This window comes from Hyperolius riggenbachi, chromosome 7 (genome assembly GCF_040937935.1).
Source record: "Hyperolius riggenbachi isolate aHypRig1 chromosome 7, aHypRig1.pri, whole genome shotgun sequence".
Taxonomy (NCBI): domain Eukaryota; kingdom Metazoa; phylum Chordata; class Amphibia; order Anura; family Hyperoliidae; genus Hyperolius; species Hyperolius riggenbachi.
In genome coordinates this window covers 28,870,413-28,883,668 of record NC_090652.1, presented here as the reverse complement: position 1 = coordinate 28,883,668, position 13,256 = coordinate 28,870,413, and the positions used below count along the sequence as shown (strand labels likewise).

At 47.3% G+C, this 13,256-nt stretch overlaps 1 protein-coding gene across 4 annotated transcripts in view; it reads left to right on the top strand.

Moving 5' to 3' along the window:
* Positions 1-13,256, top strand: part of LOC137524204 (uncharacterized) — a 624,050-nt gene that overhangs the window by 355,869 nt on the left and 254,925 nt on the right. For all 4 annotated transcript variants that reach the window (XM_068243802.1, XM_068243801.1, XM_068243800.1 and 1 more), the window contains one exon: positions 2,258-2,318. In XM_068243802.1, the coding sequence (XP_068099903.1) occupies positions 2,258-2,318 (61 nt within the window). The remainder of the gene's footprint in view (positions 1-2,257; positions 2,319-13,256) is intronic.

Genomic DNA, 13,256 nt, shown 5'->3' with positions numbered 1-13,256 from the left:
ATTAGGAACACCATACTAATACAGTGTTTGACCCCCTTTCGCCTTCAGAACTGCCTTACTTCTACGTGGCATTGATTCAACAAGGTGCTGAAAGCATTCTTTAAAATTGTTGGCCCATATTGATAGGATAACATCTTGCAGTTGATGGAGATTTGTGGGAGGCACATCCAGGGCACGAAGCTCCCGTTCCATCACATCCCACAGATGCTCTATTGGGTTGAGATCTGGTGACTGTGGGGGCCATTTTCGCACAGTGAACTCATTGTCATGTTCCAGAAACCAATTTGATCTGAAATGAAATCGAGCTTTGTGACATGGTGCATTATTCTGCTGGAAATAGCCATCAGAGGGTAAGTACATGGTGGTCATGAAGGGATGGACATGGTCAGAAACAATGCTCAGGTAGCCCATAGCATTTAAACGATGCCCAATTGGCTCTAAGGGGCCTAAAGCGTGCCAAGAAAACATCCCCCACACCATTACACCACCAGCCTGCACAGTGGTAACAAGGCATGATGGATCCATGTTCTCATTCTGTTTATGCCAAATTCTGACTTTATTGAAAACCTCTTTTTCCTATCTGTAGTGAAGGTTGTGCATGTTGTAGCTTCACAAATGCTTTGTTGCATACCTCGGCTGTAACGAGTGGTTATTTCAGGCAACGTTGCTGTTCTATCAGCTTGAATCAGTCGGCCCATTCTCCTCTGACCTCTAGCATCAACAAGGCATTTTCGCCCACAGGACTGCCGCATACTGGATGTTTTTCCCTTTTCACACCATTGTTTGTAAACCCTAGAAATGGCTGTGCGTGAAAATCCCAGTAACTGAGCAGATTGTGAAACACTCAGACCGACCCGTCTGGCACCAACAACCATGCCACGCTCAAATTTGCTTAAATCTCATTTCTTTCCCATTCTGACATTCAGTTTGGAGTTCAGGAGATTGTCTTGACCAGGACCACACCCCTAAATGCATTGAAGCAACTGCCATGTGATTGGTTGATTAGATAACTGCATTCATGAGAAATTAAACAGGTGTTCCTAATAATCCTTTAGGTGAGTGTATACATATACAGTATATATATATATATACATACATATATTTACAGTGCTGCCCATAATTATTCATACCCCTGGCAAATTTTTACTTACAATTACTTTTATTCAATCAGCAAGTCATTTTTTGACGGGTAATGACATAGGTGTCTCCCAAAAGATAATAAGACGTACAAGAGGAATTATTGTGGAAAAAAAAACATTTCTCAGTTTTTATTTACATATGAGCAAAAAGTGTCCAGTCCAAAATGATTCATACCCTTCTCAATAATCAATAGAAAAGCCTTTATTGGCTATTACAGCAACCAAACGCTTCCTATAATTGCAGACCAGCTTTTTGCATGTCTCCACAGGTATTTTTGCCCATTCATCTTAGGCAGTGAGCTCCAAATCTTTCAGGTTGGATGGTCTTGTTGCCATCACCCTGATCTGTAGCTGCCTTCACACATTCTTAATTAGATTCAAGTCAGGACTCTGGTTGGGCCACTCCAAAACGTTATTGTTGTTCGCTGACCGAACGATCGATTTCCGTCTGAAAATCGATCGTTCCCATCGATCCGTCTGTGTGGAAGATTTCGCTCGATCCCCGGCGGGTCGGGAGTGCGTTGATAGCGGCGTTCGAATGTCCGACGACCGACGCTGGCAGCAATACATTACCTGATCCGGCCGGCGCGTATCCCCGCTGTCACCGCTGCTCCTTCTCCGCTGGCCTCCGGCAGGCTTCGCTTCTTTCTGTCCAGTCAGGAAGTTTAAACAGTAGAGCGCCCTCTACTGTTTAAATTCCCCAGACAGGAAGTACAGTGAAGCTGCATCCCTGGAGCCCAGAGCGGAGAAGAAGACAGCGGAGAGCGGGGAACTCAGGCCTGGATCAGGTAATGTATGCAGGGGGAGGGGGGGCAGCGGCAGCTCAGCAGATGGTGAATCAGTTTCAGGCTGAAATCGATTCACAATCTGTTTGCAGTAAAGGCAGCCATACGATCCCTTTCTGATCAGATTCGATCAGAGCGGGATCTATCTGTGGGTCGATCTGATGGCAAATCGACCAGTGTATGGCCACCTTAAGTCAAAATTTGCCAGGGGTATGAGTAATTATGGGCAGCACTATATATATACTCTATATATACACACAATATTTTTGTGATAGTTGGCCTATGCTTTCCCACATCATGACATTCTCTAAACTGCTTCTGTTTGGTTGGCAGGTGCGGAATCTCAGCCTGCAATGGAACTACCAATCAAGGAAGAGGATGCAGAAACTGATTGGTAACTCTATACTGATAGATCACTCCTGTTTGAAAATATTTATTTTCTTTCAGTTACTTTTCATTAATTTCTGCCCCTCTCCATTTTACTTCACGCCAGATAGCATTATATACAGATCTACAGTATATAATCTGACCTGCCTATGTGTGATTTTTTATTTATTTTTTTATCTACACATCATGTCTTTTCAGGAGGGGAACATATAAAAGGGAGCACTGATCAGATTAGGCCTGATGTACAGATTACAGATAGTAAGAAAGTAGTGGACATTTGCAGGTAGTAGGGAGGGGCAGGAAGATGCTGACCCGCTCAGGGCCGGGGCAGAGGCGAGAGAGGCTCCAGTGTAGGAGGGGGCACACAGTTCACTCAGCTATCATTCCCTTATTGTTTGAAGCAGAGAGAAATAAGAAAAGGGAATGCATGGCAGTAACTGCAAGCCAGATAACTAGAGATTATGGTGCTGGGGGGCCCTTGGGTGCCTCTTAATCTAATAGCAATCAGTGTGTGAAGGCTGGGGTGGGAGGGATGGAGGGGCGCCCTTTGGTGTCTCAGCCTTGGGTGCTGGAGGACCTTGTCCTGGCTCTGGACCCACCAGTCTAGTGTTAAATCTTGTATACACGTATGAGGCATGTTTCCCAGTAAGGATTGAGACTCATCCCCTTGGGGGGACATTGCAGGGCCAAGGCTATACAGGCTAGCAATGCATTCTGGTGCTATATTGAAGGGAGGAGGTCAACAAAGCATTGTGCATCACATGCCGGATGGGTTGAGTGGGGAGAGCAATGCTCTTGGCCAGTGCTCAGATTTGATGCTCTGGGCTAATTGCTGACCAATGCATCAATCTGTATGCGCACCAGATTTTCGGCAGAGGTGGCTGCTTTTTTTTACCTTATTTTGTTAAACCATCCTCTTCAGCATTAATGCCCAAGTAGAATTGCCGCATCCCCACGGCAGATGAGTGATTTATTACTTAGAAATAGCCCTGCAAAGATCCCAGACTCGCAGGGCTTTACTTCCTTGAACAGGCAGAGCTTTAGGCTGTAGCTCTGCCTCTTCTGCAGTCAATCTCTGCTTATCGCCGCCTCTCCCCGCCCCTCTGTCTTCTTTACTGAGAGGGGCCGGGGAGGAGGCGGAGATCCGAGGAGATTGATTGCGGAGAGGCAGAGCTACAGCACAAAGCTCAGCCTCTCCAGGGCAGCATAATCTGCGACCTGCAAAGTCGTGGAACTTTGCAGGTCGATTTCTTGGTAATAAATTACTCATCTGCCGTGGGGCGATTCAACGTAGGCATTAATGCTGAAGATGATTGTTTAACAAAACAAAACAAAAAAATCAGAGTCTCTTTAACCACTTGCCGACCGCCCACAGCTGATGGGCGGCGGCAAGGGCTGGGCCCAAACGACCGCAATACGCCCATCGGCGGCGAGCGTGGTTATGCGGCAATTGCGTCGATCAGCCGCTGGCGACAGGCTCCGCCCTCCTCGCGCAGTAACCCGCCGGCCGTTCGGAAGCGCCGGCGGGTTACTAGCTACCGGATCGCCGCCATACAAGCGTATAATACGCTTTGTAATGTATACAAAGCGTATTATACAGGCTGCCTCCTGCCCTGGGGGCTCCTGATCACCCCCCACACTTTCAGATCCTTCGTGTAATGATGTGGTGTTAGGTGCACACACTTCAGAGTTTTTTGATTATTAGTGATCCGCAGTATCACTAGTAATACAGATATATTTGATTATATGGTGATCTGCGGCATCACCAATAATACAAATATTTATGCGTACTCTGGAAAACACAAGGTACAGATATAATAACTTGTGGAAAACCCACCACACTGACGTTAACTCAGAGGGATGGAGACCTCTGGAAGGAAGGGCAGTGTGTGCGATTCTGCGACTAGGAAAGAACGCAGAATAGCGTTCCTCAGCAGTAATGGTATGCTGAGGAGTTACTGAGTTCCCCGCAAGAAGAACTCAGCAAAGTAAACCCTTTAGTGGAGAACCACTAAAGGGGGCGATGTCAACGGAAAATGGTTCGGTATCAGAACTAGCAAGGAAGTACCGAATCGACAGACAGAAATCAAGATCAGAGGTCAAGCCAAGGTCAGCAACGGGAAATCAGATGAGCAGAGGTACAGAATCGAGAAACACAAGGGAAGTCAGAAGCCAAGCCAATAGTCGGTAACGGTACGGGCTGGCGAAGTACAAAATCAGGAGACAAGAGAATAAAGAGGTAACAGGCAAAAGATCATACACAATATACAATGCAATTAGTACTTTAGGCTATCAACAGAATCTGGCTAAGTGTGGATCCCCAGCTCCAGCTGGTTCTAGCACACTTTGGGATCTGACTAGGGTCTGAGTGCTAACACACAAGTATTCGCTGACTGCAGACAACTTGCAACTGACAGAATGCCTGCTTTTATACTGTGCTGGACTCAAACAGCCCGCTGTAACGATCGGTGGGTGCAGAGAGTATCTGATTACCGGTGATCTGCAGTATCACCGGAAATACAGATATATACCAGATTATAAGTGATCTGCAGTCTCACCGATAATCCGATATACAAACTAGCCTCTGTTCACCTGAGTAGAGTGTAGTGTTTAGTGTAACAGTAACACTTAGAGGACAAGGCCTCAATGCAGCAAGGAGTACTGCACAGATTCCTTCCGCAGACCTGAGCTCTCCAAGACGGGAGGAGTCAGACTGACAGTAGGAAGGTATATCTGAAAGTGACCCTCAGGAGGGAGGATCGCTAACAGAGCGAGGAACCGCCTCTAACGGTAAGGTCGGTTCTCGAGGTCGGACAAGCCAGGTCGTACACACACAGACAGATAAAGTACAAGATCAGGAGGCAAAGGCGGAGTCAAAGTACAGGCAGGGTTCAGCAACGGGGTATCAGATATATTGGGGTACAAAATCAGGAGGCAGAAGCATAGTCAAGGAACGAGCCGGGGTTCGGCAACAGAGTATCAGAAATAACGAGGTACAAGATCAGAGTTCAGAAGGGTGGTCAAGGCAGGCAAAAGTCATAACAGATAATCACAATCAAACTAGTACTTTAGCTATCAACAGAATCTAGCTAAGTGTAGGATTACAGCTCCAGCTGGTCCCGGCACACTTACGGATCTGACTACGTAATCTGGGTGCTCCCACATGTGTGATTGCACGCCAGACAAAGAGCAAGTGAACAACCAGCAGTATATATACTCTAGGACCTTTCCAGGACCTCCCTAATAGCTGGTCCAATGGGAGCAGTGGAATTTGTCAGCTGACCCAGCTGGTCAGCCGACACCCTTCTAACTGCTATTTAAACTCTGCCTCTGTGCTCGCGCGCGTGTAAGTCTGAATCTTGGTGGACTATCAGTCCCAGCCACACCAGTACTGTCATGCAATGAATCTAATGCGGGGGCCGCCTCTGATGCGGATTCCGCCGTTACCAATGCGGATTCCGCCGCACTGCCCATGCGGCATGCGGCGTTTTTTCCGCGTTGTGACGCCATGCTGGACGCGGAAACAGCCGCCTCACCTCGAGAGACGGCGGCTTTTCCGCGTTTCCTCACAGTACCCCCCTCCCGAGGAGTGGACTCCGGACAACTCCTACCAGGTTTCTCGGGATGTAAGGCGTGAAATTCCCTCCTTAATTTGTCCGCATGCATGCGACTCCCCGGTACCCATTGTCTCTCCTCAATGCCGTACCCTTTCCAATGTACGAGATATTGTACCGAGTTTTGTACAACGCGTGAATCTAAAATCTTTTCTACCTCGTACTCAGGTTGGTCATCCACCAACACAGGAGGAGGAGGAGTGGGACCCACATGGACTGCTGGCTTAAGCAGGGATACGTGGAAGGACCTTACCCCACGCATGCTGGCGGGAAGATCAACAGTGTAAGTGACGTTGTTGATCCTTCTGGCTATCGGGAAAGGCCCGACAAACCTGGGACCCAACTTGTCTGAGGGCTGTTTCAGGGCCAAGTGACGTGTGGATACCCAAACCAAGTCTCCTGGTTGGAATCTCCACTCCAAAGACCGTTTCTTGTCAGCTTGACCCTTCTGACTCAGAAACGCCTTTTCCAAACTGTCTCTCACCGTCCGCCAAATGTCTTTAAAAGACCTTTGCCAAGCCTCCAGAGCTGGAAACGGAGTGGAGGCCACTGGTAACGGTGAAAATTTGGGCAATCTTCCAGACACAACCTGGAACGGAGAAAATCCAGTGGAAGAACTTTTCAAATTGTTTTGTGCAAATTCTGCAAAGGGCAGAAATTTGACCCAGTCATTCTGCGCCTCTGCAACGTAGCATCTCAAAAACTGCTCTAACGACTGGTTGACCCTCTCCGTCTGACCGTTGGTCTGTGGGTGGTAGCCTGATGAAAATGACAGCTTCATGCCCATTTGATGACAGAATGCCCTCCAGAATTTAGATACGAATTGGACTCCCCGATCGGACACTATGTTTTCCGGAATGCCGTGCAACCGGAACACGTGTTTGATAAACAAGTCTGCCAATTCCTGGGCCGAGGGGAGTCCTTTCAAGGGCACAAAATGGGCCATCTTGCTGAAGCGGTCGACTACCACCCAAATGACCGACATGCCCTCTGATCTGGGAAGCTCACCCACAAAATCCATGGACAAGTGGGTCCATGGTTCACTCGGGGTGGGTAAAGGCTGCAACCTCCCTACAGGTGCCAGCCGGGAGGGTTTGCTTTTAGCACATACCGCACAATCCTTAACAAATTCTTTGCAGTCGGCTGCCAGAGACGGCCACCAAGCGCACCTGGCCACAAGATCCTGCGTTCTAGATGCCCCAGGATGTCCCGCATTCTTGTGTGAATGGAATATCTGTAGCACCCGGAGACGGAATGGCAGAGGCACAAATAAAACCCCCTCAGGCTTCCCCTCAGGGACATCCTGCTGAAAAGGACTCAAGGTCTCTGTCCAGTCTTCCCAAGTCTCTGTTACGGCCAGCACCAAATTTTGTGGGACAATGGTCTCTGGGGCAGAAGGCTGTGCTGTCTCCAACTCAAAGCATCTGGACAGGGCATCTGCCTTAATGTTCTTGCTACCCGGGGTATACGTAATTATGAACCTGAACCTCGAAAAAAACAAAGACCATCGAGCCTGACGGGGACTTAATCTCTTAGCCCCCTCGATGTATTCTAGATTCTTGTGATCCGTGTATACAGTAATTGTATGTTCTGCTCCTTCCAGCCAGTGACGCCACTCCTCAAAGGCAAGTTTAATGGCTAAGAGCTCTCTGTTGCCTATATCGTAGTTTCTCTCTGCCGGAGAGAACCTACGAGAGAAATACGCACAAGGGTGTAGCCTTCCCTGCAAGCTTGACCGCTGAGACAGCACAGCCCCTACCCCAACCTCCGAGGCGTCTACCTCAACAATAAAAGGATAAGAGGTGTCTACATGTCTCAGGATGGGTGCGGAACAAAACAAATCTTTTAAAGTGGAGAAAGCACTTAATGCATCAGGAGACCAGTGGGTGGTATCTGCCCCTTTTTTCGTAAGACAGGTGAGGGGTGCAATAACCGTGGAATACCCCTTTATGAACCTTCTATAATAATTCGCAAAGCCTAAAAACCGCTGTAAAGACTTCAACCCAACCGGCTGAGGCCATTCCAAAACAGCGGAGACTTTGGCGGGGTCCATAGACAGGCCCGTGGTGGAAATTATGTACCCCAGAAAGGTGACAGATGTGACTTCAAAAATACACTTCTCAATCTTAGCGTAGAGTGAGTTTTGTCTTAATTTGTTGAGTACAAATTTCACATGCATTCTGTGCTCAGAGAGGTTGTTGGAGAAAACAAGTATATCGTCTAGATCAGTGTTTCTCAACATTTTATTGGTATGTACCCCTTTTAAAACCCTGAATTCACCAAGTACCCCCTAGCATAGTAAACATTATCACAAGTACCCCTTGACAAATATATATTCAATTATAGTACATGATAATTGGTACCAAACAATTTCCAAGCCTTAACTATTGCTTTTAAATATCTAAAATACTATCTAAAATACTATTTTGGTGTTGTTTATATAAAATTTATCATTTTTTAAAACTCAAAATTTGTTATTCTTGGTTAAGTATATCAAACCCGAGTACCCCCTGGAACCATCAGAAGTACCCCCTGGGGTACGCGTACCGCATGTTGAGAAACTAGGGTCTAGATAGACCAGCACAAATCTCCCCAACACCTCTCTGAAGACCTCGTTGATGAGTTCCTGGAAAACGGCCGGGGCATTACATAACCCAAAGGGCATCACCAGATACTCGTAATGCCCGTCTGGCGTGTTAAAGGCCGTTTTCCACTCATCGCCCTTTCTAATGCGCACCAGGTTGTACGCGCCCCGTAAATCCAGCTTTGAGAAGATCTTAGCATCGGTGACCTGCGTAAATAAATCGTCTATCAGGGGTAACGGATAGCGATTCTTTACCGTGATCTTATTTAGTCCCCGGTAATCAATACAGGGCCGCAGGCCCCCGTCTTTCTTTTTAACGAAAAAGAAACCTGCTCCAGCAGGCGATCGGGACGGCCGGATGAAGCCTTTGGCTAAATTGTCACGGATATATTCCTGCATAGCCAATTTCTCTGGCCCAGATAAATTGTACAAATAACCCCGAGGCATACAACCTGAACGTATATCAATGGGGCAATCGAAAGGGCGATGTGGGGGTAACTTGTCTGCAGCCTTGGGACAGAATACATCAGAATATTCCACATATTGGTCAGGTACCCCCTGTACATGAACCCTGGTTTGGCCCAATGTCACCTAACGCCTCCAACATGGCTGCACAGCAGGAGCACCTGAGGTTGACGCATGAAACACAAAAGTCATTATAGACCTGTGTGCGTTACTATATTTGTTCAGCAACACTTTCATCCCTGGAAATTTGTTAATTTGGGTGTAACGATCGGTGGGTGCAGAGAGTATCTGATTACCGGTGATCTGCAGTATCACCGGAAATACAGATATATACCAGATTATAAGTGATCTGCAGTCTCACCGATAATCCGATATACAAACTAACCTCTGTTCACCTGAGTAGAGTGTAGTGTTTAGTGTAACAGTAACACTTAGAGGACAAGGCCTCAATGCAGCAAGGAGTACTGCACAGATTCCTTCCGCAGACCTGAGCTCTCCAAGACGGGAGGAGTCAGACTGACAGTAGGAAGGTATATCTGAAAGTGACCCTCAGGAGGGAGGATCGCTAACAGAGCGAGGAACCGCCTCTAACGGTAAGGTCGGTTCTCGAGGTCGGACAAGCCAGGTCGTACACACACAGACAGATAAAGTACAAGATCAGGAGGCAAAGGCGGAGTCAAAGTACAGGCAGGGTTCAGCAACGGGGTATCAGATATATTGGGGTACAAAATCAGGAGGCAGAAGCATAGTCAAGGAACGAGCCGGGGTTCGGCAACAGAGTATCAGAAATAACGAGGTACAAGATCAGAGTTCAGAAGGGTGGTCAAGGCAGGCAAAAGTCATAACAGATAATCACAATCAAACTAGTACTTTAGCTATCAACAGAATCTAGCTAAGTGTAGGATTACAGCTCCAGCTGGTCCCGGCACACTTACGGATCTGACTACGGATCTGGGTGCTCCCACATGTGTGATTGCACGCCAGACAAAGAGCAAGTGAACAACCAGCAGTATATATACTCTAGGACCTTTCCAGGACCTCCCTAATAGCTGGTCCAATGGGAGCAGTGGAATTTGTCAGCTGACCCAGCTGGTCAGCCGACACCCTTCTAACTGCTATTTAAACTCTGCCTCTGTGCTCGCGCGCGTGTAAGTCTGAATCTTGGTGGACTATCAGTCCCAGCCACACCAGTACTGTCATGCAATGAATCTAATGCGGGGGCCGCCTCTGATGCGGATTCCGCCGTTACCAATGCGGATTCCGCCGCACTGCCCATGCGGCATGCGGCGTTTTTTCCGCGTTGTGACGCCATGCTGGACGCGGAAACAGCCGCCTCACCTCGAGAGACGGCAGCTTTTCCGCGTTTCCTCACACCCGCCCAGCCATTCAACCAATCACAACCTGGCTCAAGGACCTTGCAGCACAGCTCAAGGACCTTGCTAAGGTCAGCTGACCAGCTGGTCAGCTGACTCTCTTTCTAAGAGTATAAAAGGCTCTACTGCACACGCGCGCGGCCCCTACGGGGTCCAGACTGTCATGAGAGGTGTCTCGGCGAGCAGCATGCCATGAGGCCTGTGAAGGTGTTCCAGGAGTGCAGCCTCGACGTGGAGTACGCCGAGAGGTCTGTGACTGAACGGCGGATCGTGCTACCGCTGCGGACGCGTACGTTTCTCCACGTTCCGCATGCGACCATGCGGGCGGTTGCGCTGCTGATGCGGACGCGGACAGCCCGCTGTTGCCTTATTACACTTCGCTTCCTGCACTTCAGTGCCAATACAACCTGTCATCTAAGAGGCCACCCTGCTTATGACCGGTTCCTCAAAATTCGCCCCCTCATAGACCACCTGTCATCAAAATTTGCAGATGCTTATACCCCTGAACAGTCATTTTGAGGCATTTGGTTTCGAGACTACTCCTCACGGTTTTGGGCCCCTAAAATGCCAGGGCAGTATAGGAACCCCACAAGTGACCCCATTTTAGAAAAAAGACACCCCAAGGTATTCCGTTAGGTGTATGACGAGTTCATAGAAGATTTTATTTTTTGTCAAAAGTTAGCGGAAATTGATTTTTATTGTTTTTTTCACAAAGTGTTATTTTCCACTAACTTGTGACAAAAAATAAAATCTTCTATGAACTCACCATACACCTAACAGAATACCTTGCGGTGTCTTCTTTCTAAAATGGGGTCACTTGTGGAGTTCCTAAACTGCCCTGGCATTGTAGGGGCCCTAAACCATGTGGAGTAGTCTAGAAACCAAATGCCTCAAAATGACCTGTGAATGGGACGTTGGGCCCCTTAGCGCACCTAGGCTGCAAAAAAGTGTCACACATGTGGTATCGCCTTACTCAGAAGAATTAGTATAATGTGTTTTGGGGTGTATTTTTACATATACCTATGCTGGGTGGGAGAAATCTCTCTGTAAATGGACAATTGTGTGTAAAAAAAAATAAAAACATTGTCATTTACATAGATATTTCTCCCACCCAGCATGGGTATATGTAAAAATACACCACAAAACACATTATACTACTTCTTCTGAGTACGGCAGTACCACATGTGTGGCACTTTTTTGCAGCCTAACTGCGCTAAGGGGCCCAAAGTCCAATGAGCACCTTTAGGCTTTACAGGGGTGCTTACAATTTAGCACCCCCCAAAAATGCCAGGACAGTAAACACAACCCACAAATGACCCCATTTTTGAAAGTAGACACTTCAAGGTATTCAGAGAGGGGCATGGTGAGTCAGTGGCAGATTTCATTTTTTTTGTCACAAATTAGCAGAAATGGAAACCTTTTTTTTTTTTTTTTTTTTGTCTCAAAGTGTCATTTTCCGCTAACTTGTGACAAAAAAATAAAATCTTCTATGAACTCACCATGCCTCTCAGTGAATACTTTGGGATGTCTTCTTTCCAAAATGGGGTCATTTGGGGGGTATTTATACTATCCTGGAATTTTAGCACCTCATGAAACATGACAGGTGGTCAGAAAAGTCAGAGATGCTTCAAAATGGGAAAATTCACTTTTGGCACCATAGTTTGTAAACGCTATAACTTTTACCCAAACCAATAAATATACACTGAATGTATTTTTTGTTTTTTTATCACATGTAGCACAATAAATTTGGACAAAAATGCATACAGAAATTTTACTTTATTTGAAAAATGTCAGCACAGAAAGTAAAAAAAAAATCATTTTTTTGACAAAATTCATGTCTTTTTTGATGAATATAATAAAAACTAAAACTCGCAGCAGCAATCAAATAGCACCAAAAGAAAGCTGTATTAATGACAAGAAAAGGAGGTAAAATTAATTTAGGTGGTAGGTTGTATGACCGAGCAATAAACCGTGAAAGCTGCAGTGGTCTGAATGGAGAAAAAGGCTCTGGTCCTCAAGGGGCGAAAAGACTGTGGTCCTTAAAGGGAACCAGAGAGGAATGGAGAAAAAGTTTTTATACATACCTGGGGCTTCTTCCAGCCCCATAAGCCTGGATCGCTCCCACGCCGCCATCCTCCACTTCCTCTATCGCCGCTACCGGGTCCCGTCACTTCCGGGGGACGCGGCCAAATCACAGGGGCTCCCTCCATACCCTTACGCATTGCGGCTGTGCAGTAGGCAGCAGCAAGCGTAAGTGTATGGAGGGAGCCCCTGTGATGCGGACAATTGGCCGCGTCCGCCGGCCGACTGGCGGTAATGACGGGACCCGGTATCGGCAGATCCAGGCAGCGGAGGACGGCGGCGTGGGAGCGATCCGTGCGTATGGGGCTGGAGGAAGCCCCAGGTATGTATAAAAGCTTTTCTGTCCTCCTCTCTGGTTCTCTTTAAGTGGTTAAAGAAATCCTGCTTAAAGGTAAATCTAGGATTGTGGTTTTATTGACAAGGTTCTCCCTTTTTTTAATTGTGTTTCAAACATGACCCAATGCTTCTCACTCTGGTCTCCATGGGGTCATACGCAGGGCCGGATTTGTACTCTTTACTGCCCAAGGCCACTGTCACCAGCCGCCCCTTCAGTATAGGTAGCCAGATGACCCCTCCCTCCAGTATAGGTAGCCAGATGATCCCTCCCCCTTCCCTCTAGTATAGGTAGCCTGATGACCCCCCAGTATAGGTAGCCAGATGAACCCTCCTCCCTTTCAATCCAGTATAGGTAGCCAGATGACTCTCTTAATCCCTCCTTTTCCCACCCGCCCTTTCTGTATAGGTAGCCAGCTCACCTTCACACCACAGCAGCAATCAGTGTCACTCATTTCTCCACTCATCTCCAGTGCAGAAGCTTTCTTTTCCTT